Raw genomic sequence first — 27,380 nt, 5'->3', positions numbered from 1 at the left:
AAACAAGGTATTATCAAGTTTAAAGTATGTATTCCAAACATCCTATTCATCGCTGCACTTCTGTCAGGCCTTGTTATAAACCCCCCTCTTTCACCTCCACCGCCCAATATTTTGAGTAAACATTAACCAGGGTTTGTTGCTTTAGCGTCGCCATGTTCACATTGTCACCTGGAAAGTACCGTAAGTTAAAGACTGCTGAGCCTTCATTTTGTCTCTAATATAGGAAACGGTGACATTACAGTTGCTGTATATATATTTAAATAGTTTCAGAGCTACCAGTGGATAAAAAGGTCGGTCTACTCCCTGTTGATGTATGCTATGTTCAAACCCACTGGACTGTGAGAGAAGCGTTTAGTGGGACATGGCTGTGAAGAGGTGAGGTTTTTTTTAACGTTTTTCAGTGCATCTTAAAAATAGAGATATCGAGTGTTTACTGCGCCTGGCAATATTTTATTAGTACAGAAATACCAAGTTCAAATTGTAGTTATGCACTCTATTAGGGATGGGTACCGAGTTCGCTACTTTTATAGGTACCAACCAATGTCAGTTGGTACTACCAGGTACCAACTCACGTAAAATCTAGCGGTGCCATATTTTGATGCCTTTCTTGCAAATCCGGTTGCAAACTCGGCACAGGCTCAAGCACTTGGCCAGGAAACGAGCAGTCAAGCACTCAAAGCTGACTCAGTTGGACTCCCTCTAGGTAATGTTACAATTTCCAATTCCAAGAAAGCAAGAAGGCGCTCAAAAGTTCACCGAGGCTCATTTTTTCTAAATGAGCGAGCTTGTGACTATTTTAAATTAGATTTGGCATAGACATGCTAAAGATTAGCATTGGCGATTTTACATGGCGATTTCAAGACCTCCAAATTTGGTAATAAAAGTACAACTTAGTTGCGCGTTACAATCAAATAGCTGGTATTTAATAAGTAAAATACTTAGGGCCTGATCTACTAAAAGTTTACGTGTATTTAAACCAAAGCAAATTTGATGGCGCACGCAAAGCTGATCTACTAAGATAGTGCGCAGAGGATTGCGTCTCTTAAGTGAACAAAATAGAGAGCATAATCCACCTTCCTGTTGAAAAACAAGCTGTACCTCAATCATTTAAATGCATTAGAGACCATTTTGTAGCAAAGGGAGAATGGCTCTGTTAGCCAATACCGCCATTAAGTTAACAACTCACTAGGAGAAACATGTCATGGCTTTGAAATTTCAAAACAGGCCTGATAATCCACGTTATATTCAGATTTTTTAAGGTGGATACAAATGAAAAATAATTTGTTTGGATACATTGAAGCCAAATAATTTGGCACTTTGCCAATTTTGTTTGTTAGTCTTTTAAGTATGCATTTTAAATTTGCATTCTAAGGTATAAGAAGGGGTTCATGACGCGTTAGATATTTTTGGATATTCGGTTTTATTGTAATTTAGGGCCCAATGTGTCAATACACTATGTCAAAATGAAAAAAAAATGCTGTACAGTCAAACATGTGATGGACTGAAACAAAGGCAAAATAAACAGATTTTAGGGTGAAATGTAGAAGTACGTAAAACTGCTAAATCCTACATCAGACTCCAAAAACTTATAGACACACGGTCTTAAACTTCTGATTACTGTTTGAGTTTAAATGCAGTTTTCAATAAATTACAGACCTATCAAAATGTGTTCATCTCAACCATGTCGGCCACATAAGCTGTGTTTATTGTATTGTGCAGCATCCCAGAGACGCGGCAAGCCACAGACTCATCTGACGACTGGATAGAGTGGTTCCTGTTGCGCTTACACCAAGAACCGTGGGCGTTGGGCGGTTTTGTGGTCATGGTCTTGTTTGTGCTGGGAGCCCTGTGTCTGGTTGTCTTTGCTCTGCTGTATGGATGCTGCCGTCGCCCAGTCGCAGAAGAGGACACTCTGAGGAAGAAGGAACAGCAGCAACGGAAGTTAAACAATCGAGTGATCTAAACATATGAGGGACATGTGGTGGAATTAAGGCCCAATGATTGTTTTTTATTAAGTGTATCGTTTCCCTATGTCGAGTATAAATGAGTAGTGTGCATACTAAAAGGAACTCAGCAGAGTGGAGACCACCAGCAAGTCTGAGCAATATTAAATGTGCCCCTTGAGAACTAATATTAACAATGCAGCATATAGGGTTTTTTTCTGATTGCAACTTAATCTGATGGAACTGGTGGGTCACTTTGCACAGTTGCAAGTGGACTGCGATGACAATAAATGAGAATACATTTATTGATTGACATCTTTATTCAGTTTTGTATCAAAAAACACAATGCACCACTATACCTACTAAAAAATGATCAAAACATAGATTCATGTTGTCAGTTCTGGTAACTATAAACATAGTTAATACAGTGGTACCGCATGTCCCGATTTAAGAGTGTTTTAAAATAAGAGCTGTGTCCCAGCTAATAGTTATGCCTTATATCGGGACCAATAATTTGAGTTACAAGCATCCCCGCCATTAGTGGGTGTAGCAAATGCCACAGTGAAGCCCGTAAGATCCAGGGAAGTGGAGAATGTTAAAATAATATCTAAACGGCGGATATTTATCCATGAAAATATGGTAAAGCTGAAGGTAATGAGTTTGTCAGGGAAGCAGCTGGAAGATCACATAGAAAGTCCAAATACTGTACAATATTATTGCAACATAACATTTCTGTAGTGGTTAGTAGTACACACTGCGTACATACTGTGTTTATACATTATTTCTTATTCAAACGTTTTTAGTTTTAAAAGGCACATTACATGTTAAAGTGGTGCAGTTTGGGCGGGGGCATACCACCTATTAAATTGATTTCAATTAATTTCAATGAAAGACGTTGATGTGAGATACAAGTGTTTTAAGTTAAGAGCTACGCCACAGACCCAATTAGGATTGTTAATCATACTTGCCAACCTTGAGACCTCCGATTTCGGGAGATGGGGGGGCGTGGTTAAGAGAGGAGGAGCATATTTACAGCTAGAATTCACCAAGTCAAGTATTTCATATATATATATTTACATATATATAAGAAATACTTGACTTTCAGTGAATTCTAGCTATATATATATATATATATATATATATATATATATATATATATATATATATATATATATATATATAAAGAAAATAAATACTTGAATTTAAGTGTTCATTTATTTACACATATACACACACATAACATTGTTGAGTTAAGGGTTGAATTGTCCATTCTTGTTCTATTCCCTGTCACTATTTTTCTAACCATGCTGAACACCCTCTCTGATGATGCATTCTGCTTCATCTCCTTGTTGTGTGCGCAGTTGTGCACTGCACTTTTTAAAACCCATAGATGTTATTGTCACATATGCATGTCCTGTAGATGGCAGTATTGTCCTGTTTAAGAGTGTCACAACATTGCTGTTTACGGCAGACAAACTGCTTTACGGTAGACGAAAACGTGACTGCTTTTGTTGTGTGTTGTTGCCGCGCTGGGAGAACGTTAATGAAACTGCCTTACAATAAACCCACATAAGAAACCAAGAACTCGCCCTCCATCATTCTACAGTTATAACGTGATTGGGCAGGCACGCTGTTTATATTGTGAGAAAGCGGACGTGAAAACAGGCTGTCGACACGTCACTCAGGTCCGCCTGAATTTCGGGAGATTTTCGGGAGAATATTTGTCCCGGGAGGTTTTCGGGAGATGCGCTGAATTTTGGGAGTCTCCCGGAAAATCCGGAAGGGTTGGCAAGTATGTTGTTAATTGACATACTACTGTAGAACATTCAGTTCAATAGTTCAGCAATTGTAATTACGCGATAATAAAAAAAAGATGGTTTGTGATTTGTAAAAGCCTTTGGTAAAGTTCCTTTCAATCAGGTTTACTATTTTTTTGTAAATTTATTTTCAGGGATTAAATACCGCACACAAATTTTAAAAAAAGTATAATATTTTCATTGAGTATTGATGGTGCAAACATGTATACATGCATAAACAGCTGATTTCTAATAAAAAAAAGTTACAAATGTGTTCCCAAAGTAGGTTTCAGCTCTGCGGTAGCGCACTGCATCTCCCAGCGTCCCACTGGTGCCTACGCCAACACCTGACCTCTTTCAACGTCATTATCATGTGCCGGTGACGTCATTTGCCTGCGCCCGGCGGGTCAGTACGTTCACGAAGCAATGGCGAGTGGCAGGAAGAGTGCTTTACTTTCTTCTTTGGCAGACTATGGAGACGATTCAGATGCTTACTCGGATCCCGAATCAGAAGAAACATGTATGTAGAAAGTAATAGTTTATTTAAGATAAAGAGTTACGACATTGTTTCCTGTAACGCTAGCACTTTGTGTGGGCGCTGAAATTAGCTCCTAGCTTAGCTGCCAATACAATTCGAAAGATGAGGTGGTTTATTTAATTTAATTGCTGCCGGTTGGTGTTGTTTATCCATCCATTTAAGACTAATTTGCCACTTTCCTTAATATTGGTACATTCAGTCATGTTTGTTTATGTGTTCCCTGGTCTCACGTACCATTGAAAGTTAAATCCGGTGGATTGTTGCGGCCATTGTGTTTAGATTTAGACTAGATTTAGGCTTCCTTTTATTGTCATTCAAATTTGAACTGTACAGGGTGTATCCTGTCTTCCGCCCGAACGCAGCTGAGATAGGCTTCAGCACCCCCGCGACCCCGAACGGGACAAGCGGTAGCAATGGATGGATGGAGTACAGATAAGAACGAAATTTCGTTGCATTATCTCGTTGTAGTGCAGGATAAAAGGGCAATAATGTGCAGATATAATGAAATAGATTACTGTACAGATAAATATATTGCACTTTTGCATATGCTTCCACGTTTATGGATGTATGTTATATTGTCTTTATATTCCAGCGTGTTAATCCGTTTTAGGGGGAATTGAATGGATTATTATGATGCGTTCAAGAGTCTTATGGCCTGAGGGAAGAAGCTGTTACAGAACCTGGAGGTTCTGCTGAGGAGGCTGCGGAACGTCTTTCTAGACTTCAGCAGTGAAAACAGTCCTTGGTGGGGGTGGGAGGAGTCTCTGCAGATTTTCTGAGCCTTGGTCAGGCAGCGGCTTTTTGCGATTTCCCGTATAGGGGGAAGAGGAGTCCTGATGATCTTTTCCGCCATCCTCACCACTCTCTGGAGAGACTTCCAGTCTGAGGCACTGCAGGCTCCAGTCCAGACATAGATGCAGTTGGTCAGCAGGCTCTCTATAGTGCCTCAGTAGAATGTGGTGAGAATGGGGGAGAGAGCTGTGCTCTTTTCATCCGATGCAAAAAATGCATGCACTGCTGATCTTTTTTTACAAGATCTCCGGTGTGTATGGACCAGGTCATCTTGTCAGTTATCTGCACCCCCAGGAACTTGGTGCTGCTTACCATCTCCACTGCTGTGCTGTTGATAAAGAGTGGAGTGTGGCTGGACTGGTGCCATCTGAAGTCGATGATGATCTCCTTGGTCTTGTCGACGTTCAGGACCAGGTTGTTGGTTCTGCACCAGTCAACCAGATGTTTCACCTCTTCCCTGTAGTCCATGTCATTGTTGTCACGGATAAGCCCACTACTGTTGTGTCGTCCGCATACTTCACAATGTGGTTAGTAGTGGACCTGGCACAGCAGTCATGGGTCATCAATGTGAACAGCAGTGGACTCAGGACACAGCCTTGGGGGGAGCCGGTGCTCAGGGAGATGGCACTGGAGGTGTTGTCGCCCACTCTCACAGACTGGGGTCTGTCTGTGAGAAAGTCAAGCAGCCAGTTGCATAGTTTACTGTATGAACTAAGCATTGACTGTATTGCCTTGTATACCTTTCTTTTGAACTGATCTGTTGATTTCTTTTTGATGTCTCTTCCTCTTCAACATCAGCAGCGGATGTTCCTGGAGAAGGAGCAGGAGGAGGATTGGTTTTTGGCTATGGTGAGGATGACCAGAATCGAACTGTCGATGTCATTGACAAGGCATCTGAAAATGAAGACACTGGAGAGAGTAATTCGGTGTGTATTTTACACATGTATTCACAGTCTGGCCTGTCAGTTGCATCCTGTGTGTGTCGGAAAACTGTTAATATTTGACATCCATCTTTTTGGGAGGAGGGAATTTCCTTTTCCAATTTTTTAAAATTAATCTCGTAAAAATTAAGCGGCAAACACGGTGGATTAAAACAAATGCACCAAGTGTGTTCCGTTTATCAGCGTACTTCCATACACAGCCTGCCCTATCATAATGTGCTGGGTTTCTGAAAAGGCCCACCTCACTACAAAAGCTTTTTCAGAGGGTAGGGAGAATGTGTTTGATCTAGGAAAAGATTAATTTGATTAGAAAAAATGCTTTGCTTTACATTCTGTTGCTTCGATTTACCGTTAAAGGAGTGTAACTAATATAAATGTATTAAATTGTTGTGGGGCAGACTGTTTCGTACATAGACATCCGTTCTCTGTTGTTTCCGTTTCCACTTCCACTTCTAATACAAAGTAGCGTATAATTCTCACTTATACAGTATCTGTCATTAATAGGGATTGGAATCAAAATGTTTCTTGTTCAGAACCGGTTCTCAGTGTATCAATTTCTTGAAATCGCATGCCATTTAGTCAAACGGTTGTCTTATCGATCCTTCCGGGTGGTAATACCGTCATTCATTTTCTGAGATTTTCAATTCAAAGTTTTCATAAACTGTAGGCCATAATCATCAAAATTATAACCAATAAAGGCTTGACATATCTCACTTTGCACGTAATTAGTTAATAACACATGTTACCTAATGTTACATCATTCTGTAATTTGCACATGATTAAAATTCTACAGAAGAATATTAATTTCTTATTTATTTACAAAAAAAATAGTTTTTCTTCTATGCTACAGATGTGTGCCTCTTGAGACCTCACTGTAGGCTTTGTGAGGTCATGTCAAAATTGATGCTAATCCAGCCTTTTTAGCCTTTTTTTTTTTTTTCCAAATAAGAATCGATAAGAGAAACGTTAAGAAACCTATTTGTTAAGAAGAATCGAAAGTAGAATCGGAACAAAAAAAATCTCATTAATTCCCATCCCTAGTCATTAAACTCGCTTTGGAAGCGCTAAAAACTACAACAAAATGGGTGGGGAGAAGACATTGTCGAAGTGGAGGCAGTAAATAAGACCGCCAACAAAACAGCGCATGAAGAGGCGGCTGCAACGGTCTGTAAAACATAATCTATGCAAAGATTTTACCAAGGAACCACCATTACATAATTTGTATACCACAAAGAAGTGTTTTAAATGTAGAAATAAAATCATGATATGACTGTCACCCCTTTAAATACACAGACATAGTTTCCACAGGACTGCTGCAATAGAGCACATATGAGAGTGTGGGTGCCATGATCTGTGTGGAGACGAACAGCGGAGAGTTGTTTTCTTAATTTTTATCAATGCACACATGTTAAAAGTGCAATTTCAATGTTGATGATGTGCATTTTTTTTTTTTTTTTTTAGAAAAAAAGGAATGAAGGATTGATTTGGCAAGCAGAATTGTGTTTCATCCAATTACTCAATCGAACAAACCAATCGATAGATTACTCGATTACTAAAATAACTGATAGCTGCAGCCAATGTTCCCTCTAATTGTTCATGTGTCTGAGCAAACACAAAAACTCCCTGATCATTCAGTGGAGCACATGTGAGCAACATCACATGTGGCAATACCAGCAGCACACCTGTCTCAAACCAATCTTTTATAATAACACTCAAATGAGAGGAGTCATTTTCATGAGATTATTTTGTAATATTAGTGATTTGGCCCACTTGTAATGAAAATAAAAGAAATCTTGTTTTTCATAAGCTATGGATTAGTATTGTACAATATGTCTGAATGGGGGTCCTGCTTTGGAAATCATTTGTACCCCGGTCAGGGATCACATTTAGTTCCCCTTAAACATCCTCATGTTGCACAATGAAATGCAAGCATAGGATGAAGTGTGCAATCCTGTAACATTCTCTAGCAACAGCATTATATGATTAATATAAATAAATTAACATTAATAATAAATGACAGTAGAATAAGCATACGTATGACTGAGGAGTCATAGTGTAACTTTGTGTGGTGTTTGAGTTGTCCGACTTTTTGTGTGGCCATAAACGCACCAGTGGCTTAGTGGTATGCATGTTGGTGACAGATGACAAGTTGGTTTTGGCCTGGTTTGTACGGCAGAAAATGACTAGTTTTTCGAGATAGAAGTTTTTTACTCATGTTTTTGGTGTGGTTATGGCCGAATATAAACAGTTTTGCTCAATAAAGTGATCGATATAATTCCTGTCCTCGAAGCATCTCGATAGACGGTGTTCAATTAAACGGTGTTGACGAACACCGTTAGGGCCGCTTGTTGTCACTGTCACTCAGTTGCATTGCAAAATTACACAGAATAAATGTGTTTATTTTGTTTAGAAGTCAGATGGGATTTGATTTTGTGCGCGGCATATATTTGCTGTGCGCAGTGTGCGCACACCTTAGAGGGAACGTTGGCTGCAGCCCTAGTTTGGTGCATTGTAAAATTAAAAACGTTTTTTCAAAATCCCTGATTAAGTTCTGCAGTGGAAGGGAGATCCTTTTTGCTATTGACTCACACAACTTTTGACATGAACTGCATCTTCCTTTTAGTTGTTATACTCATTTATACCAACTATAAACTTAGAGGCCACTATTGTTTTGTTTACCTTTTGTCATGACCATTCATTTCAACCATCGGCAAACCCATTCTACAGTTTTCATTTGTGTTTAAATGCAAACCTGTTCTCTAAGTTTTTTGTTTATGTTAGCGTATCCACCACACTTCAAAATTCAAGGAAGTTTATATAAATAGAGTAGAAACACTGCAAGTGTGTTCCAAGTTAAAAAAAAACACGTGATAGTACAATAAATTATATCAAATATATATTTTTTGTTTTAAATAAAAAAAATTTTATTAATACAAAAAAGTTAAAAAGAGAATGTCGAAATTCCAACAAGTGATTCTAAAATTACATCTTTAGTGTACTATGATCAAACTTGAATGCCATAAATATCAATTAACTGTCATAGCGTTCAAGGTTTTTTTTATTTTTTATTATCAGTGCGACAATGCTTCTCCGTAACATTGTAACCATCAGGTATTTGAAATAATTCTTACACGGTAGAAAAAAATCCAAAGATAGATCATTTATAGTTTATTATTTTCTTATATAGTACCTCCTTATCAAGACTTTTTGCCTGACAGTCCCCAAATACATGGCAAAAATCTAAATATTTTGTTAGGACACTGTAAATCTGTTTTGTATAGCATCACAACAATGCCACTTTCTTCTGCACATTTACTCACTTCATTCACTTAACATGTAAAACCTTGTGTCAGACTGTTTGTCCATGAAATACCCTGATTTGTATTTACAGTGGTGGAAAATCAGACATGATAATATATATATATCTATATAATTTATAGATATTTATATGTGTGTGTGTGTGTATATATATATATATATATATATAATTTTTGCAAGTAATATCTCTGTTATTACAAACAAAATTAAGAGGCCCTCTTGTTTGTATAGCTGTTATGTTCCCCTCCCAGCCCTTTTTCTGCGGTTTCAAGCTTTAACACCATGCATTTTTGTTTTCGTAGGAAGTGACGAATGACGAATCTGACGAGGGGAGGGACACAGATGATATTGAGGTATTTGAGCATGCACTTGCTGTGGGCTGGGTTGAATTAAACAAAAGCTTCATTGACTTCATTAACATAAATGAGGAGGGTGGCACGCTTACGCGATGAAAATGCATACTCACTAGATGGTGCTGTGGTCCTGCTTATGCCTGACAACCACTTTTGTAACTGGCACTCCCTGTTAGATACTTAGCATCTTCACGTGTCTCTCCATGTGCCACAAGGTGGACTTACACAGTTTGTGCCCTCTGAGGCTCTCTCTCTCTCTCTGTGTGTGTGTGTGTGTGTGTGTGTGTGTGTGTGTGTGTGTGTGTGTGTGTGTGTGTGTGTGTGTGTGTGTGTGTGTGTGTGTGTGTGTGTGTGTGTGTGTGTGTGTGTGTGTGTGTGTGTGTGTGTGTGTGTGTGTGTGTGTGTGTGTGTGTGTGTGTGAGATCCAAGTAAGTGCAGTCTGAGTCAGTCAGAAAGTGAACACTGTCTGTTCACTGTAGTTTGTCATGAAGCAGAGCATTTCCTCAATCCATGACCTCTTATCTAATAGAGACCAGGGTGTGCCCAAAAGTGGTATCAAGACGGGATTACGGGTCATGCCAACATGTGTGACAGTACTGTTGTTTTAGAATGACTGAAACTAGGGCTGGACAATTTTGTCAAAAATAATAATGCCGATTATTTTAATTTATATTGTAATCACGATTAATTACACAATTATTAATTCATTTGAAAACATGAATATTTATTGCACTACCAAAACTTAACTTTACATATAGTTAAAAAACTGGATATAAATTAGTAACAAATAAACCACAATAAGTGAAATAATAATAATAGCATTAACAATACATTTAAACAAAAGCAATATAAAAAACATTAAAGTTATGTTTTCCCGTTTTAATCTTTTTTAAGAAATTTTGTTTACCTTTTACACTTATTTTACCACCATAGAGTGTGTGCTGTTGGTGTAAAATATTTTTTATAAAATGTTTGTAAATTAAATGCAAGAATTCTCACATTTATTGGTGCAATAAATCTTTGGAAAATTTTGACCAGTATTTTTGGTTGTAGCATAAATTGGTAATGAATCAATAAGTGCTTTAAGTTAGGGCTGGGCGATATATCGATATACTCGATATATATCGTGGGTTTGTCTCTGTGCGATATAGAAAATTACTATATCGTGATATTCGAGTACGGTATACGTTCTCACGCGGTTGCTTTTAGCTGCGGGGCATTAAACGGCATGCGTTTCTCACTCTTTCCTGTCTCTCCGTCTCACAGAGACTTTAAAACAAGCGCAGCTAACGGTGTGGTTTGAGTGGTAATACGAGAGAAAGAAGGTGCAAATCTGGTAACAAATGGAGGAATAATTAATTCTCAAGAAAACAGCACGGGGTCCATCGTCTGACGGTGGTTTGGCTTCAAGCGGGAATATGTCTTTACATCATGTCAACATCTCCATTCGGTGCCACACCAACTAAATGCCGAAGCAACTATTTCCACATCAACACTGTAGGACATACTATTTGATATGCAGCTCATTTATATGTGACACTTATTGAAATATCTTGTGTGTCATCATGCACAAAAGTGCACTTATAGCTTGTTTTAAAATGTCTCTGACAATCTTGCACTTTCTGTTTTGGAAATGACATGAATGTTTGTGCCACTGCTTAATAACTGTTCAATAAATACAGTTTTGCTAAATTGACTTAGTTGTGATTTCCCTCTCTGCATGAAAGTTTAAAATGAGCATATATTAATGCAGTATGAACAAGAATGTTTTAATGTAGACACATAGAATCATCACACTGCTGTGATTATATGTATCAAGTGTTCATTCAAGGCTAAGGCAAAATATCGAGATATATATCGTGTATCGCGATATGGCCTAAAAATATCGAGATATTAAAAAAAGACCATATCGCCCAGCCCTACTTTAAGTACATTATGCTTGTGCAAGGTACTTTTTTGAAGCTTTATTTCAGGGGTCACCACCAGGTAGCCCGTAAGGACCTGATGAGTAGCCCGCTGGCCTGTTCTAATAATAGCTCAAATAGCAGCACTTATCAGTGAGCTGCCTCTATTTTTTTAAATTTTATTTATTTACTAGCAAGCTGGTCTCGCTTTGCTCGACATTTTTAATTCTAAGAGAGACAAAACTCAAATAGAATTTGAAAATCCAAGAAAATATTTTAAAGACTTGGTCTTCACTAACTGACAAAGAAACAGATAACAGATTTGGTGTCCAGTTCAAAGTGTGACATGATTCATTTAAAAATTTGAGAGTTGACTTTTGTATTTTACATGAGTTATTGTTTGTACAAACATGGTGCAAAGTAATTCATGATTTGTTAAAAAATATTAGTGGCTAGCTAGTTAAAATGAGATATTGTGATTTCACAAGGCTGTCTTAGAAGTGATCATTTGAAAATGTTCAATTTGAAAAATGTGCACTTAGAGAAAATATAAAAATAAAGTGTTGCATATTGATATTTATCTGTTTCTATATATATTGTGAGAAATCATTAAGATGATCAGTGTTTCCACAAAGATACATATCATTAATTATTAATAATAACAAAGAGTTAAAGATAAATTGAGCAAATTGGCTATTTCTGGCCATTTATTTAAGTGTGTATCAAACTGGTAGCCCTTTGCATTAATCAGTACCCAAGAAGTAGCTCTTGGTTTCAAAAAGGTTGGTGACCCCTGCTTTATTTTGTTAGTGCCATCAGACCAGATGTGGTGCATCGTGTTACTATTGTGAAGTGGGGAAGTGTGCTGTGCTGCTGTTCTGAGCTTGACGAGTAATGAGGCGACTCACTTGAGGCTGTCTAAAAAATAGTAGAGCGCCTCTCAAGTTGCGACCACTGTCCTGTTTGTACATTAATGTTACATCGATGATCCACAACAACAGAAGCAGATAAGCTGTGTTGTGAGTGTATGGATTGTTCTTGTTAGCTTTAGCTCCGTAGTTACAATTGGGCGTCTCGACATTGACGGGACAGTTGTGTGTGTCGGGGATAAATCAGCGCTACCAGACACATTAATTTCCCAAACACATGTTTATGCTCCTCACAATGACATCATTTCACTTACATTTGTATCAATTTCTCCGATATTTTTTGTGTTTATCAGAGGATTCCGTTTTATTGGCCAATTATGTGACTGCGTCCACGGTTATGTGAATGCGAAAATCATATGCCTTACTTTTTTGTTGAGTTTAGTGATTATTGATTAGGCGTACTAGTGCTGTGTCAAAAAGTAGCAAACATGATGAGATCACAAACTTCTCATAAACATTGCATTTTTTCATTAATTCGCTCCTCGTCTGTTTCAAAGTCACAAGCAAGTAATTTGCATACATGTTGCGCGGCCCATTAGTCGTTTTTTCTTCCAATTGATTAATTTTAATAATCGTGACAAGCCATATTCAAATCAACATTAAAATTTGAGTAATTGATTAGCCCTAACTGATACTACTGTGTGTCACTGTAGCTTTTTACCACAACACACACCACCAGCAAAGCTCACATAGCATCTGTAAAGCTGACGTTTGTTGTGGAGTTTAAAGAAAAGTGAAGCGAGCAAAAGCTGCACAACATTTTAACATCGGCCTAAAAAATAAGTATGTGTTGATATTGTTCTTGAAAATATTAATTTGAACATATAAAGACGTTCCGCGAATGGACACTGGGCGAGACGGCGTGGCTTGGTTGGTAGAGCGGCCGTGCCAGCAACTTGAGGGTTTCTGGTTTGATCCTCGGCTTCCGCCATCCGAGTCACGTCCGTTGTGTCCTTGAGCAAGACACTTCACCTTTGCTCCTGAAGGGTCGTGGTTAGGGCCTTACATGGTAGCTCCCGCCATCAGTGTGTATATGTGTGTATAAATGGGTGAATGTGGAAATAGTGTCAAAGCGCTTTGAGTACATTGAAGGTAGAAACGCGCTATACAAGTATAACCCATTTATTCCCTGCAATTACTTTCGACCATAATATGAGGAAATATTGTTACCATCTTATGATCACACTGCAGTTGTACTGTCTCATAATTTCCCAATAATACATGTAGCAAGTACAACATATTGTCTGCTTCCAAATAATCTCAATTATGCATCTTGGGAAAAATTTCAAGATGAAGCTAAAGTGCACTAGAACCTATACAACTGAATATATTTTGGAAGATTTCTAAACTTTTGAAGACACATGGCCAACTGTTCAATGTTGATGTATTTTTTTGAACAACCATTGTGTAGGAGTGTAACGGTATGTGTATTTGTATTGAACCGTTTCGGTACGAGGGTTCCGGTTCGGTTCGGAGGTGTACCAAACGAGTTTCCACACGGACATAATAAGTAGCGTAACGCACTTTGTGTAAATAATGCACACCGAGGCACAACACACGGCATGCTAGCAGCTAACGGGCTACGATAGACTGACCATACGTCCTCTTTTCACCGGACATGTCCTCTTTTGCGGAGCTGTCAGGGCGGAGTTTCTTAAATGCCTCAAATGTCCAGCATTTTGAGTTAGGGTTGCGTGTATTTTCAATGTACGTTCAGGGTTAAGAAGGGGTTAAACACAAAACAAATTGTGCGCGCAGCAGCATTCGTGAGGGAGGGGCAGAGACCGAGAGAGCGAGAGAGTTATGATAAACGCGCATGCGTCGCCAGGCTCTGCTTTTTATCCATAGATTTATCAGATTAAATTTTTTATTATCTATAGCAGGGGTGTCAAAAGTGTGCCACGGAGGCCATTTGCGGCCCACAGCTAATGTTTTAAAGGCCCACGGCACATTCTAAAAATACTATTAAAATAAACAAAAACATAACAAAAGTGAAATAAAAAAGCTTAAAGGTTAAATGTAATTTAGAGAAAGTTGCAATGTTGACTAATAAAACAAAGCTGTTTTTTTTTCTTTCAAACTGTCATTGCTCAAAACATAATATTGAATCAAAATCAATGTTATTATGAATTATTGACCTATCCAAGGTTCCGATTACTTCACATCAAATATTACACTAAGAAAAATATTTTTGGTGGAAGATTTTGCAAATTTGGTAAATAAATAACCCAAAAATGTATATTTTGTTGTTTTCTTACTGTACCGAAAATGAACCGAACCGTGACCTCTAAACCGAGGTACGTACCGAACCAAAATTTTTGTGTACTGTTACACCCCTACCATTGTGTGATTCATGAACCAATGTATTCCCTGGTTCAATTGGAATTTGTATTTAACCAGTTCTCTTCATCATGCTGTTGACGTAATAAGACCAAGACGTTCTGTATGCCTTTCTGTTAACGTTTTTTAAAACAAGTCAACTGTTGAGGATTTTACCATTGAGATCCTTGTCTGAGAACAGCAAGTTGTGCGAAAAGTAAGGAAATATTAAATTGTTTGGAAAAGGACAAAATTATGTTTACTTGAAAAGGCTATAATGTATTTTATCTTCATCCCGACTTTCCACTAGAAAGCCAAATATCCCAAACGTATTGTAAGTAGTGTAAGTATTTACTTCAAGTTTAAATTTGTAGATTAGTTTTAATTTATTAGTTGTGGTGTTTGGTGTGTTACAGTTTTGGCTTACTTTAAGTGAGAAGGTCACAAACAATAGTCAAGATTGATTGTCAGAAGTAGAGCATTGTGTAAATGTTGCTAAAGCCCTAAATCTGTTATTGCTTGATTGGAGCTTTGGATTTTGCGTTACATGTTAACTTAAACCTACATTCATTAATGGCACTTTGGGTCAAAGCGTTTCCCAAAAGACAAGTCTGTGGTAGTATCAACATTAGGGCTGCAACTAACAACTAATTTGATTAACGATTACCGGTAATCTGCCGATTATTACTTCGATTAATCGATTAATAATCGGATAAAAGAGACAAACTACATTTCTATCCTTTTCAGTATTTTATTGGAAAAAAACAGCATACTGGTACCATGTTCTTTCAACTTGCCAAATAAAACAAGGAAAATGTTGCAAAAAAAATTGTTTTAATAAAGTGCACCATTGTCATGCACAATAGCAATAATTTTGCTTGGGGGAATTTCAAACCTGGCTACTACCTATTCCAACCATTCTGCAATGTTGGATGCTGAATGAAATGAAATAAATGGACATTGGGGATGCAGCATACACCAATAATAACACAGAAATGTAACTCATCAGATCAGAACTGAATCAGATTATTGTACACGTTTCTGTTGTGAATAATAAAGGATTAATTTTAGGCTGCCTCTGAATAATAGCATGAAATATTCCAGCACCTTCATAACGTTTCGTTATACTAAAGCGTCACTAAAATCTAAATACAGGTAAAAGCCAGTAAATTAGAATATTTTGAAAAACTTGATTTATTTCAGTAATTGCATTCAAAAGGTGTAACTTGTACATTATATTTATTCATTGCACACAGACTGATGCATTCAAATGTTTATTTCATTTAATTTTGATGATTTGAAGTGGCAACAAATGAAAATCCAAAATTCCGTGTGTCACAAAATTAGAATATTACTTAAGGCTAATACAAAAAAGGGATTTTTAGAAATGTTGGCCAACTGAAAAGTATGAAAATGAAAAATATGAGCATGTACAATACTCAATACTTGGTTGGAGCTCCTTTTGCCTCAATTACTGCGTTAATGCGGCGTGGCATGGAGTCGATGAGTTTCTGGCACTGCTCAGGTGTTATGAGAGCCCAGGTTGCTCTGATAGTGGCCTTCAACTCTTCTGCGTTTTTGGGTCTGGCATTCTGCATCTTCCTTTTCACAATACCCCACAGATTTTCTATGGGGCTAAGGTCAGGGGAGTTGGCGGGCCAATTTAGAACAGAAATACCATGGTCCGTAAACCAGGCACGGGTAGATTTTGCGCTGTGTGCAGGCGCCAAGTCCTGTTGGAACTTGAAATCTCCATCTCCATAGAGCAGGTCAGCAGCAGGAAGCATGAAGTGCTCTAAAACTTGCTGGTAGACGGCTGCGTTGACCCTGGATCTCAGGAAACAGAGTGGACCGACACCAGCAGATGACATGGCACCCCAAACCATCACTGATGGTGGAAACTTTACACTAGACTACAGGCAACGTGGATCCTGTGCCTCTCCTGTTTTCCTCCAGACTCTGGGACCTCGATTTCCAAAGGAAATGCAAAATTTGCATGGTTGGGTGACGGTTTGGGGTGCCATGTCATCTGCTGGTGTCGGTCCACTCTGTTTCTTGAGATCCAGGGTCAACGCAGCCGTCTACCAGCAAGTTTTAGAGCACTTCATGCTTCCTGCTGCTGACCTGCTCTATGGAGATGGAGATTTCAAGTTCCAACAGGACTTGACGCCTGCACACAGCGCAAAATCTACCCGTGCCTGGTTTACGGACCATGGTATTTCTGTTCTAAATTGGCCCGCCAACTCCCCTGACCTTAGCCCCATAGAAAATCTGTGGGGTATTGTGAAAAGGAAGATGCAGAATGCCAGACCCAAAAACGCAGAAGAGTTGAAGGCCACTATCAGAGCTACCTGGGCTCTCATAACACCTGAGCAGTGCCAGAAACTCATCGACTCCATGCCACGCCGCATTAACGCAGTAATTGAGGCAAAAGGAGCTCCAACCAAGTATTGAGTATTGTACATGCTCATATTTTTCATTTTCATACTTTTCATTTGGCCAACATTTCTAAAAATCCCTTTTTTGTATTAGCCTTACACAATATTCTAATTTTGTGACACACGGAATTTTGGATTTTCATTTGTTGCCACTTCAAATCATCAAAATTAAATGAAATAAACATTTGAATGCATCAGTCTGTGTGCAATGAATAAATATAATTTACAAGTTACACCTTTTGAATGCAATTACTGAAATAAATCAAGTTTTTCAAAATATTCTAATTTACTGGCTTTTACCTGTATACATTGATCCATTATGAAACGAACCTGAGATATTTCTGTCCGTTACGTTTTTTTTTCGAAATTGGTAGCCGTGTGTTTTCTCTCTCAAAACGGAGTCAAATGTGCCGGAGACACATTATCAGCCCCGCGTTGAAACCAGTGTTGGGTTTCGTTACTGAAAACCAGTAACTAGTTACAGTTACTAGTTACTTTATTTCAAAAGTAACTCAGTTACTAACTCAGTTACTTACACCAAAAAGTAATGCGTTACTGTGAAAAGTAACTATTTAGTTACTTCTTCTACTTTTTGTTTTTAAAGCTCCCATTAATGCCCTTTTAGCCTTCATTTCAGTACTGCTATTGCACTGGAGAATAATACAATCTGTTGATCAACTTGACATACATTTGCATCACTGAACTCTGCTAAGCAATGTGGTCTACATACAACACACAAAGACAAAGATATGTTTCAAAGGGCCAATTTATTTCAGGCCAGAACAAATTGACAAAACTATTTTAAATAGCTGCAACATAACATACATAAGTAACAAACAGCATAATAACACTAACACTAACACTAACCACGTTAAACCCAGATTCCAAACTAACAAAGGTCTTAACTCATTCTCTTTCTATGCCACTTCAATATGGAATCCACTCACAACAGGTGTAAAATAAAGGACATCTCTATCCTCCTTCAAAACCGCACAAAAGAACACCTCCAGGCAACTACAACCCTAAACTAACACCCTCCCTTCCACATAATACCTCTTCGGATTGTAAATATTCAAATGTAGACACTTTTTCTTATACTTTCTGATCTCTCTCTCTGTGTCCACTACTTGCTATACATATCCTACCAAGTCAGTCCTACACTGTTTCAATGTCCATTTCTCTGATGATGCAATTGTTGATGCTGATTGTTGATGACAGAAGTGTTGATACCAACCAAACCAAACCCCCCCGTCCTCCATATCCCACACCCCGGATTGTAAATAATTCAATGTATATACCCTAATGATTATCTTGTGTGATGACTGTATTATGATGATAGTATATATTTGATAGTATATATCTGTATCATGAATCAGTGGACCCCGACTTAAACAAGTTGAAAAACTTATTGGGGTGTTACCATTTAGTGGTCAATTGTACGGAATATGTACTGTACTGTGCAATCTACTAATAAAAGTTTCAATCAATCAATCAATCAACAACATAGCTGTAAAGCTGGCTTCACCTAAGGAAGGCACACGTGACATACACAGAGCCTAACCAGGCAGATTTGAATTGTTGTTTTGGGCAGGAGACGGGATCTTTGATCCAAGACACAACTTACATTTAACTAAAATGTTATTTTCTTTGTGCTCGACAAAAGAAAAGAAGTGAGAATATCTCATACTTGCCAACCCTCCGGAATTTCAGTGCCTCTCCCGGGACAACCATTCTCCCAAATTTCTCCCGATTTCCAGCCGGACTTAAGGCACGCCCCTCCAGGTCCGTGCGGACTTGAGTGAGTACAGCCTGTCGTCACGTCCGCTTGGCCAACCAAAAAGTAACCACAGAACACTATACCGTATAGTCGTATAGTGTTCTGTGGTTACTTTTTTGTTGGCCAACGGTTTACGTTGTATTGCGCACCCCCCCTCCCCTCCCCTTCCCTCCCCACACACACACACACACAGAGAGCGCAGAGGAAGAATCAGAAGCACGTCTCTGCTTCGCTGCCATAAAACACGATCAGATCCTCAGTTTCTAGCCGATACTACATAAAAAATAACGTAAAATAACGCAGTAACGCATCATGTAGTAACGGTAACTGAGTTACTGAATATAAAAAATAACGCGTTAGATTACTAGTTACCGCCGAAACTAACGGCGTTACAGTAACGCGTTACTTTGTAACGCGTTAGTCCCAACACTGGTTGCAACAAAGGGATAACGTTTACGTTACTCACAAAAAAGCTGAACTCATGAATGCCTGTTGCCACTCAAAACAACACAGAAAATGCACTCGCCAAGAAGTTCCTAACACTCTGAAAGTTAATACACAACAGTTGCTGCTTCGCTTCCTTAAAAAAATCTCCTCGTTGTCACGTGAGCTGCACATGACACATCATTGGCTGGCTTACTGCCACCTCATGAGACGTAGCCTCGGCGCCCCCCTGGCGCTGTTTTGTACTGTTTTTGTACTTATTTTGATTATTGTTTCTCAGCTGTTTGTAAACGTTGCAGTTTATAAATAAAGGTTTATTTAAAAAAAATAAAAATAAAACATAGCCTCAGCGCATGCGCATAGCATAGATCCAACGAATCGATGACTAAATTAATCGCCAACTATTTTTATAATCGATTTAATCGATTAGTTGTTGCAGCCCTAATCAACATATAGTTTCTTTCCTTTGTTTTTCAATTGTGGCTGCTTATTGTATTACTACAATGTAACAGGCCTCGAAGTTTTACTTTTTAATGTCAAGGCAAGTTTTGCTTTAAAGAAGGGTTCATATTTTAGGGCACCAAGGCAAGTTTGTGTGTGTGTGTGTGTGTGTGTGTGTGTGTGTGTGTGTGTGTGTGTGTGTGTGTGTGTGTGTGTGTGTGTGTGTGTGTGTGTGTGTGTGTGTGTGTGTGTGTGTGTGTGTGTGTGTGTGTGTGTGTGTGTGTGTGTGTGTGTGTGTGTGTGTGTGTGTGTGTGTGTGTGTGTGTGTGTGTGTGTGTGTGTGTGTGTATATATATGTATGTATGTGTGGGAAAAAAATCACAAGACTATTTCATCTCTACAGGCCTGTTTCATGAGGGGGGGGGTTCCCTCAATCATCAGGAGATTTTAATGGGAGCATTCACATACCATGGTTTATATAGGGCACAGAGTGGGTGGGTACAGGCTGGCATAGGGGCGTGGTGATTGGCTCATGTGTTACCTAGGAGGTGTTTCCGTCTGTGGCGGCATGCTGTTACAATTTCGCTGCGCTTGTTGAGGGATGACAGGTCTGGACGGTAAATAATAAACAGTTTCTCTTTCAAGCATAGGTTGCATCTTTTATTACCACTATTGTAAGGTGTGCTGGATGCAAGAATTTGCCATGTTATTGAATATTCAACATTATTGTCTTTGAGGTCCCAAATGTGTTTGCTGAGTTCTGTGGTATTCCGCAGGTTTTGGTTCCTGAAAGAAGCCTTGTGATTGTTCCATCTGGTTTTGAACTCCCCCTCGGTTAATCCTACATATGTGTCGGATGTGTTAATGTCTTTGCGTGTTACCTTAGATTGGTAGACAACTGATGTTTGTAAGCACCCCCCGTTGAGAGGGCAATCAGGTTTCTTTCGACAGTTGCAGTCTTTGTTGGTTTTGGAGTCGCTCTGTCTGGGGGCCGACGGCTCATTTGCAATTGTTTTGTTGTGGTTTGAGATAATTTGTCGTATATTGTTCATACAGCTGTAGCTCAATTTAATGTTGTTCTTGTTGAATACTTTTCTTAGGGTGTTGTCTTTGGGAAAGTGTTTGTCAATCAGATTGAGGAATTTGTGTCCAATGTTAGTTGAGACGTGTTTGCTGTATGGGGGGTTGTACCAGATGATGTCGTTTCGTTTTCTGTTCTTTTTTGGCTGGTTTCCTGGCATGGGTTCATAGGTGAGGGTGAAATTGTATCCGCTTTCATCAAGGGCTTTTTGGTACGGGGGGGTTGCTTGGTCAAATTCAGCTTTGCTAGATGACAGCATCGATAGCCTTTTATTAATTCCGGTAGGTATTCTTTTCGTGGTGGTGGGTGGGTGGTTGCTGTCATGGTGCACGTATTGGAGTGTTGTGTTGGGTTTCGTGAATGGTTGGTAGCTGTTATTTTTCAGGTTGAAAGTGACGTCAAGGAAGTTGACTGTTTGCTTGTTGACTTCAATCGTGATCCGTAGGCCGTTCTATTTGAAAATTTGGCATATGCGCTTCTTGGTGTTCTCGCTGCTCCTTGGCGAGGCGCGACACACTGCCAGTCCGTCATCACGGTAAATACCAAGGTTCAGATTGAGGCTAGCGAGCTGGGAGAGGAGGAAATATATATATATATATATATATATATACACCGTGTATATATATACTAGGGGTGTAACGGTACTCAAAAATTTTGGTTCGGTACATACCTCGGTTCAGAGGTCACGGTTCGGTTCATTTTCGGTACTGTAAGAAAACAACAAAATATACATTTTTTGGCTATTTATTTACCAAATGTGTAAACAATGGCTTTATCCTTTTAACATTGGGAACACTATAATAATTCTGCCCACGTTAATCAACATTAAACTGCCTCAAGTTGTTGGTCAGATTAAATAAAATGACCAAACTTGTCTTCTACATATAAAAAGTGCAACATTAAACAGTTTCAAGTCAACTCATCATGCTTAATTTATTACTGCATTTGGGAAGCCTGTAGTTAATTTTTATTATGTAAATGTTATATTTTTATCAACATAGCAGGAACCCTGCCATTCAAAACTAGGCTGCTCCATTACTAATGATTAATGTAACTATAGCTGAAAAAATAGTACAATAGCAATAGGAGAGACTACACACACACACACACCGCAAAATGAGCTAACGTTACGCTAACAGCTAATTAGCCTTCACCTCAAGCCACGACTGCGAGCGAGCTGAGCTGCAGTTTAAGTTTCTAGAACGTCAACGGGCTCATAGTGATGTTACTAGTAGTTGACTGGGAGGTGTTTATTTTAATTTGGGGAGAGTACGCTGCCTTATGCTCACCTGCTAAACACCTATCTGCTCGACGCTGAAGCACTGACTACATGCGCTCTGAATACGCACTGCTGTTTGGCTGTTACCGCTTTGAATACGCACTGCTGATTGGCTGTTACCGCTTTTTGTGTAACCAATCAGATGGTTGTGTGGGTTGGACAATTCTGGGAGCTGAGACAGAGGCAGAAGAAGCAAAGCAGCTTGTTAAGACTTTAGCTTAGAAACTCGTTCGGTACACCCCCGTACCGAACCGAAACCCCCGTACCAAAACGGTTCAATACAAAACACGTACCGTTACACCCCTAATATATACACAATTTTGAAAGATGGCACCTGATGGCCATAAGATGTAACTGCTTTTTTTGTCCATATAGATAAAAATAGTGTTCATGTATGAGATTTGAGAGCTGCCAATTATATTATGGCAAAAGTAATAATTAAGATTATTGTTATCAATATTGAAATCATGATTACTGATTGTTAGGTAAAGCAGTGTTAGGGTGTGAACGTAATACCATCATGTAATTTATAATGTCTAATAAAGAGGCTATAGATAAACGTTATCCATACATCTAAAGACACATATTAGTTTTTGGGTGGCACAGGGGTTAGTGCGTGTGCCTCACAATACGAAGGTCCTGGGTTCAATCCTGGGCTCAGGATCTTTCTGTGTGGAGTTTGCATGTTCTCCCCGTGCCTGCGTGGGTTTCCTCCGGGTACTCCGGCTTCCTCCCACTTTCAAAGACATGCACCTGGGAATAGGTTGATTGGCAACACTAAATTGGCCCTAGTGTGTGAATGTGAGTGTGAATGTTGTCTGTCTATCTGTGTTGGCCCTGCGATGAGCTGGCGACTTGTCCAGGGTGTACTCCGCCTTCCGCCCGAATGTAGCTGAGATAGGCAGTTCAATAAAGGACCGGTGAACATCCGAGTAAACAAACTAAAGACTTTATAAACAAGTTGTGACAACGTTCACAACATATCGCCTGCTACATGTTTCCTCACCTCATTAACTCTCAGTCACAGCAGCTGAAGGACGCTGTATTGAGAAAATAAAAGCAACATCAAATAGTTTTTCTCCTTCGCTGTACACTTTTAGTGTGGGGACAAGTATGTCTGTCTACACCTGGCCAGATGAAGCCATCAGGACCACATCATCTGCAATAAGCAGAGACCTAATCCTGCAGCCACCAAACCGGATCCCCTCAACGCCTTGACTGCGCCTAGAAATTCTGTCCATAAAAGTTATGAACCGAATCGGTGACAAAGGGCAGCCTTGGCGGAGTCCAACCCTCACTGGAAACGTGTACGACTTACTGCCGACAATGCGGACCAAGCTCTGACACTGATCGTACAGGAAGCAAACCGCCACAATCAGACAGTCCGATACCCCATATTCTCTGAGCACTTCCCGAGGGACACGGTCGAATGCTTTCTCCAGGTCCACAAAGCACATGTAGACTGGTTGGGCAAACTCCCATGCACCCTCAAGGACCCTGCCGAGAGTATAGAGCTGGTCCACAGTTCCACGACCAGGACGAAAACCACACTGTTCCTCCTGAATCCGAGGTGTGACTATCCGGCGTAGCCTCCTCTCCAGTACACCTGAATAAACCTTACCGGGAAGGCTGAGGAGTGTGATCCCACGATAGTTGGAACACACCCTCCGGTTCCCCTTCTTAAAGAAAGGAACCACCACCCCGGTCTGCCAATCCAGAGGTACCGCCCCCGATATCCACGCGATGCTGCAGAGTCTTGTCAACCAAGACAGCCCCACAGCATCCAGAGCCTTAAGGAACTCCGGGCGGATCTCATCCACCCCCGGGGCCTTGCCACCGAGGAGCTTTTTAACTACCTCAGCAACCTCAGTCCCAGAAATAGGAGAGTCGACCACAGATTCCCCAGGCACTGCTTCCTCATAGGAAGACGTGTTGGTGCGATTGAGGAGGTCTTCGAAGTATTCCCTCCACCGATCCACAACATCAGCAGTTGAGGTCAGCAGAACACCATCCGTACCATACACAGTGTTGACAGTGCACTGCTTCCCCTTCCTGAGGTGGCGGATGGTGGTCCAGAATCGCTTCGAAGCCATCCGGAAGTCGTTTTCCATGGCTTCCCCGAACTCCTCCCATGTCCGAGTTTTTGCGACCGCTGAAGCTGCACACCGCTTGGCCTGTCGGTACCTGTCCACTGCCTCCGGAGTCCTATGAGCCAAAATAACCCTTCTTCAGCTTGACGGCATCCCTCACCGCCGGTGTCCACCCATGGGTTCTAGGATTACCGCCACGACAGGCACCAACTACCTTGCGGTCACAGCTCCGAAGCGGAGGGAAGCTACCCTCTCGTCCACTGGGTTGAACTCCAACGTGCAGGCTTTGAGCCGGGGGGCAACGAGAATTGCTACCCCAGCCCGTCGCCTCTCACTGCGTGCAACACCAGTGTGGAAGAGAGTCCATCCCCTCTGGAGAGAGCTGGTTCCAGAGCCCTTGCTGTGCGTCGAAGTGAGTCCGACTATATCCAGCCGGAACTTCTCCACCTCGCGCACTAGCTCAGGCTCCTTTCCCCCCAGCGAGGTGACATTCCACATCCCAAGAGCTAGCTTATGTAGCCAAGGATCGGACCGCCAAGTGCCCTGCTTTTGGCCGCCGCTCAGCTCACACTGCACCTGACCTCTATGGCCCCTCCCATAAGTGGTGAGCCCATTAGAGGGGGACCCACGTTGCCTCTTCGGGCTGTGCCCGGCCGGGCCTCATGGGGACAGGCCCGGCCACCAGGCGCTCGCCATCGTGCCCCAACTCCGGGCCTGGCTCCAGAGGGGGGCCCTGGTGACCCGCGTCCTGGTGAGAGAAATTGGAGTCTTGGATCTTGCATTTCCATAGAAGTCTTCGAGCTGCTCTTTGTCTGATCCCTCACCTAGGACCTGTTTGTCTTGGGAGACCCTACCAGGGGGCATGGAAGCCCCCGGACAACATAGCTCTTGGATCATTGGGACACACAAACTCCTCTACCACGATAAGGTGGCAGCTCAGAGAGGAGCGAACATAGACCAAATACATAGAACAAGTACACTTGCATGTTGTGGTTAATAGTATTCTACCTTCATTTGTCGTTATTTATACTTTCTGAATAAATTATGTGATAATGTCTACCATAATAGGTGGGATTGAGCCTGTTCATTTTTAATCCATCAAAAGATGAAATGAATAATAATATCAAAATCAACAAAACTTGTGAATTTAGACTCATTTCAATAATCACACATAAAGTTAGGATATACATATTATTTCAGCATATTTATCTGCGGCCAGAAAATGTGACCCGTTATAAGTACAACGCTAAATGTACAGATTATCAAAAGCATTTATTTTGGTATAAATGCCACAGGTTACATTATCAACATCTATGACAAGCAAGGAAATAATGTAACAATCCACATATTGTATACTATCACTAATAAGCCGAGAAAGTACAAGTGTCCAAACACAGAAGTGTTGACACATGGCACAGAGCTCTGTCCCCTCTGAAGTCAAGCACACGCTGCAAAGGAAATACAAAATAATTGATATTGCGACATCTAGTGGACACATTTAGAACAGCAGTTTCTTTCATTCAAAATTACAGTTCGTTTTTATACTTAGCAAATTCAATTGCAGGCCGGGTAAAAACTGTTTGCCGGCCTGATCCGGCCCGCAGCCTGTACGTTTGACACCCCTGGTCTAGTTAGTTTTAGGGTAATTCCTAAAAGTTTAAAGTACATGTGCGTATAATAGAAGACAATTTATTCCATTCATTTGACACTTTGAGAAATACATTTCTGACTTCGCTATAAACAAACTACAAATCCCGTTTCCATATGAGTTGGGAAATTGTGTTAGATGTAAATATAACGGAATACAATGATTTGCAAATCCTTTTCAACCCATATTCAATTGAATGCACTACAAAGACAAGATATTTGATGTTCAAACTGATAAACTTTATTTTATTTTTTTGCAAATAATGATTAACTTAGAATTTCATGGCTGCAACACGTGCCAAAGTAGTTGGGAAAGGGCACTGTGTTACATCACCTTTTCTTTTAACAACACTCAAAAAACGATTGGGAACTGAGGAAACTAATTGTTGAAGCTTTGAAAGTGGAATTCTTTCCCATTCTTGTTTTATGTCGAGCTTCAGTCGTTCAACAGTCCGGGGTCTTCGCTGTCGTATTTTACGCTTCACAATGTGCCACACATTTTCGATGGGAGACAGGTCTGGACTGCAGGCGGGCCAGGAAAGTACCCGCACTCTTTTTTTACAAAGCCACGCTGTTGTAACACGTGCTGAATGTGGCTTGGCATTGTCTTGCTGAAATAAGCAGGGGCGTCCATGAAAAAGACGGCGCTTAGATGGCAGCATATGTTGTTCCAAAACCTGTATGTACCTTTCAGCATTAATGGTGCCTTCACAGATGTGTAAGTTACACCTGCCTTGGGCACTAATGCACCCCCATACCATCACAGATGCTGGCTTTTGAACTTTGCGTCGATAACAGTCTGGATGGTTCGCTTCCCCTTTGGTCTGGATGACACGATGTCGAATATTTCCAAAAACAATTTGAAATGTGGACTCGTCAGACCACAGAACACTTTTCCACTTTGCATCAGTCCATCTTAGATGATCTCGGGCCCAGAGAAGTCGGCGGCGTTTCTGGATGTTGTTGATAAATGGCTTTCGCTTTGCATAGTAGAGCTTTAACTTGCACTTACAGATGTAGCGACCAACTGTAGTTACTAACAGTGGTTTTCTGAAGTGTTCCTGAGCCCATGTGGTGATATCCTTTAGAGATTGATGTCGGTTTTTGATACAGTGCCGTCTGAGGGATCGAAGATCACGGTCATTCAATGTTGGTTTCCGGCCATGCCGCTTACGTGGAGTGATTTCTCCAGATTCTCTGAACCTTTTGATGATATTATGGACCGTAGATGTTGAAATCCCTAAATTTCTTGCAATTGCACTTTGAGAAACGTTGTTCTTAAACTGTTTGACTATTTGCTCATGCAGTTGTGGACAAAGGGGTGTACCTCGCCCCATCCTTTCTTGTGAA

The 27,380-nt window shown here is 40.2% G+C and overlaps 1 protein-coding gene and 1 long non-coding RNA gene across 3 annotated transcripts in view; both read left to right on the top strand.

Moving 5' to 3' along the window:
• The first annotated feature begins 115 nt into the window (after positions 1-115).
• On the top strand, positions 116-2,248 carry LOC140679141 (uncharacterized). The gene is made up of 3 exons (XR_012050708.1): positions 116-180; positions 265-375; positions 1,720-2,248. It is a non-coding gene; the product is annotated as an uncharacterized lncRNA (long non-coding RNA).
• Positions 2,249-4,096: 1,848 nt separating this feature from the next.
• The window catches only part of sap30bp (SAP30 binding protein), a 59,174-nt gene continuing 35,890 nt past the window's right edge, over positions 4,097-27,380 (top strand). The window contains exons 1-3 of one of the 2 annotated variants that reach the window (XM_061967201.1): positions 4,097-4,259; positions 5,871-5,995; positions 9,631-9,681. In XM_061967201.1, coding sequence (XP_061823185.1) covers positions 4,166-4,259; positions 5,871-5,995; positions 9,631-9,681 — 270 coding nt within the window. In that variant the 5' untranslated portion in view covers positions 4,097-4,165. Of the gene's footprint in view, positions 4,260-5,867; positions 5,996-9,630; positions 9,682-27,380 lie in introns of both variants that reach the window. The other variant, XM_061967199.1, reaches the window with a different exon arrangement.

Source organism: Nerophis lumbriciformis, linkage group LG11 (genome assembly GCF_033978685.3).
Source record: "Nerophis lumbriciformis linkage group LG11, RoL_Nlum_v2.1, whole genome shotgun sequence".
Classification (NCBI taxonomy): domain Eukaryota; kingdom Metazoa; phylum Chordata; class Actinopteri; order Syngnathiformes; family Syngnathidae; genus Nerophis; species Nerophis lumbriciformis.
The sequence above is the reverse complement of the archived record's forward strand: the minus strand, read 5'-3'. Positions and strand labels throughout refer to the sequence as shown.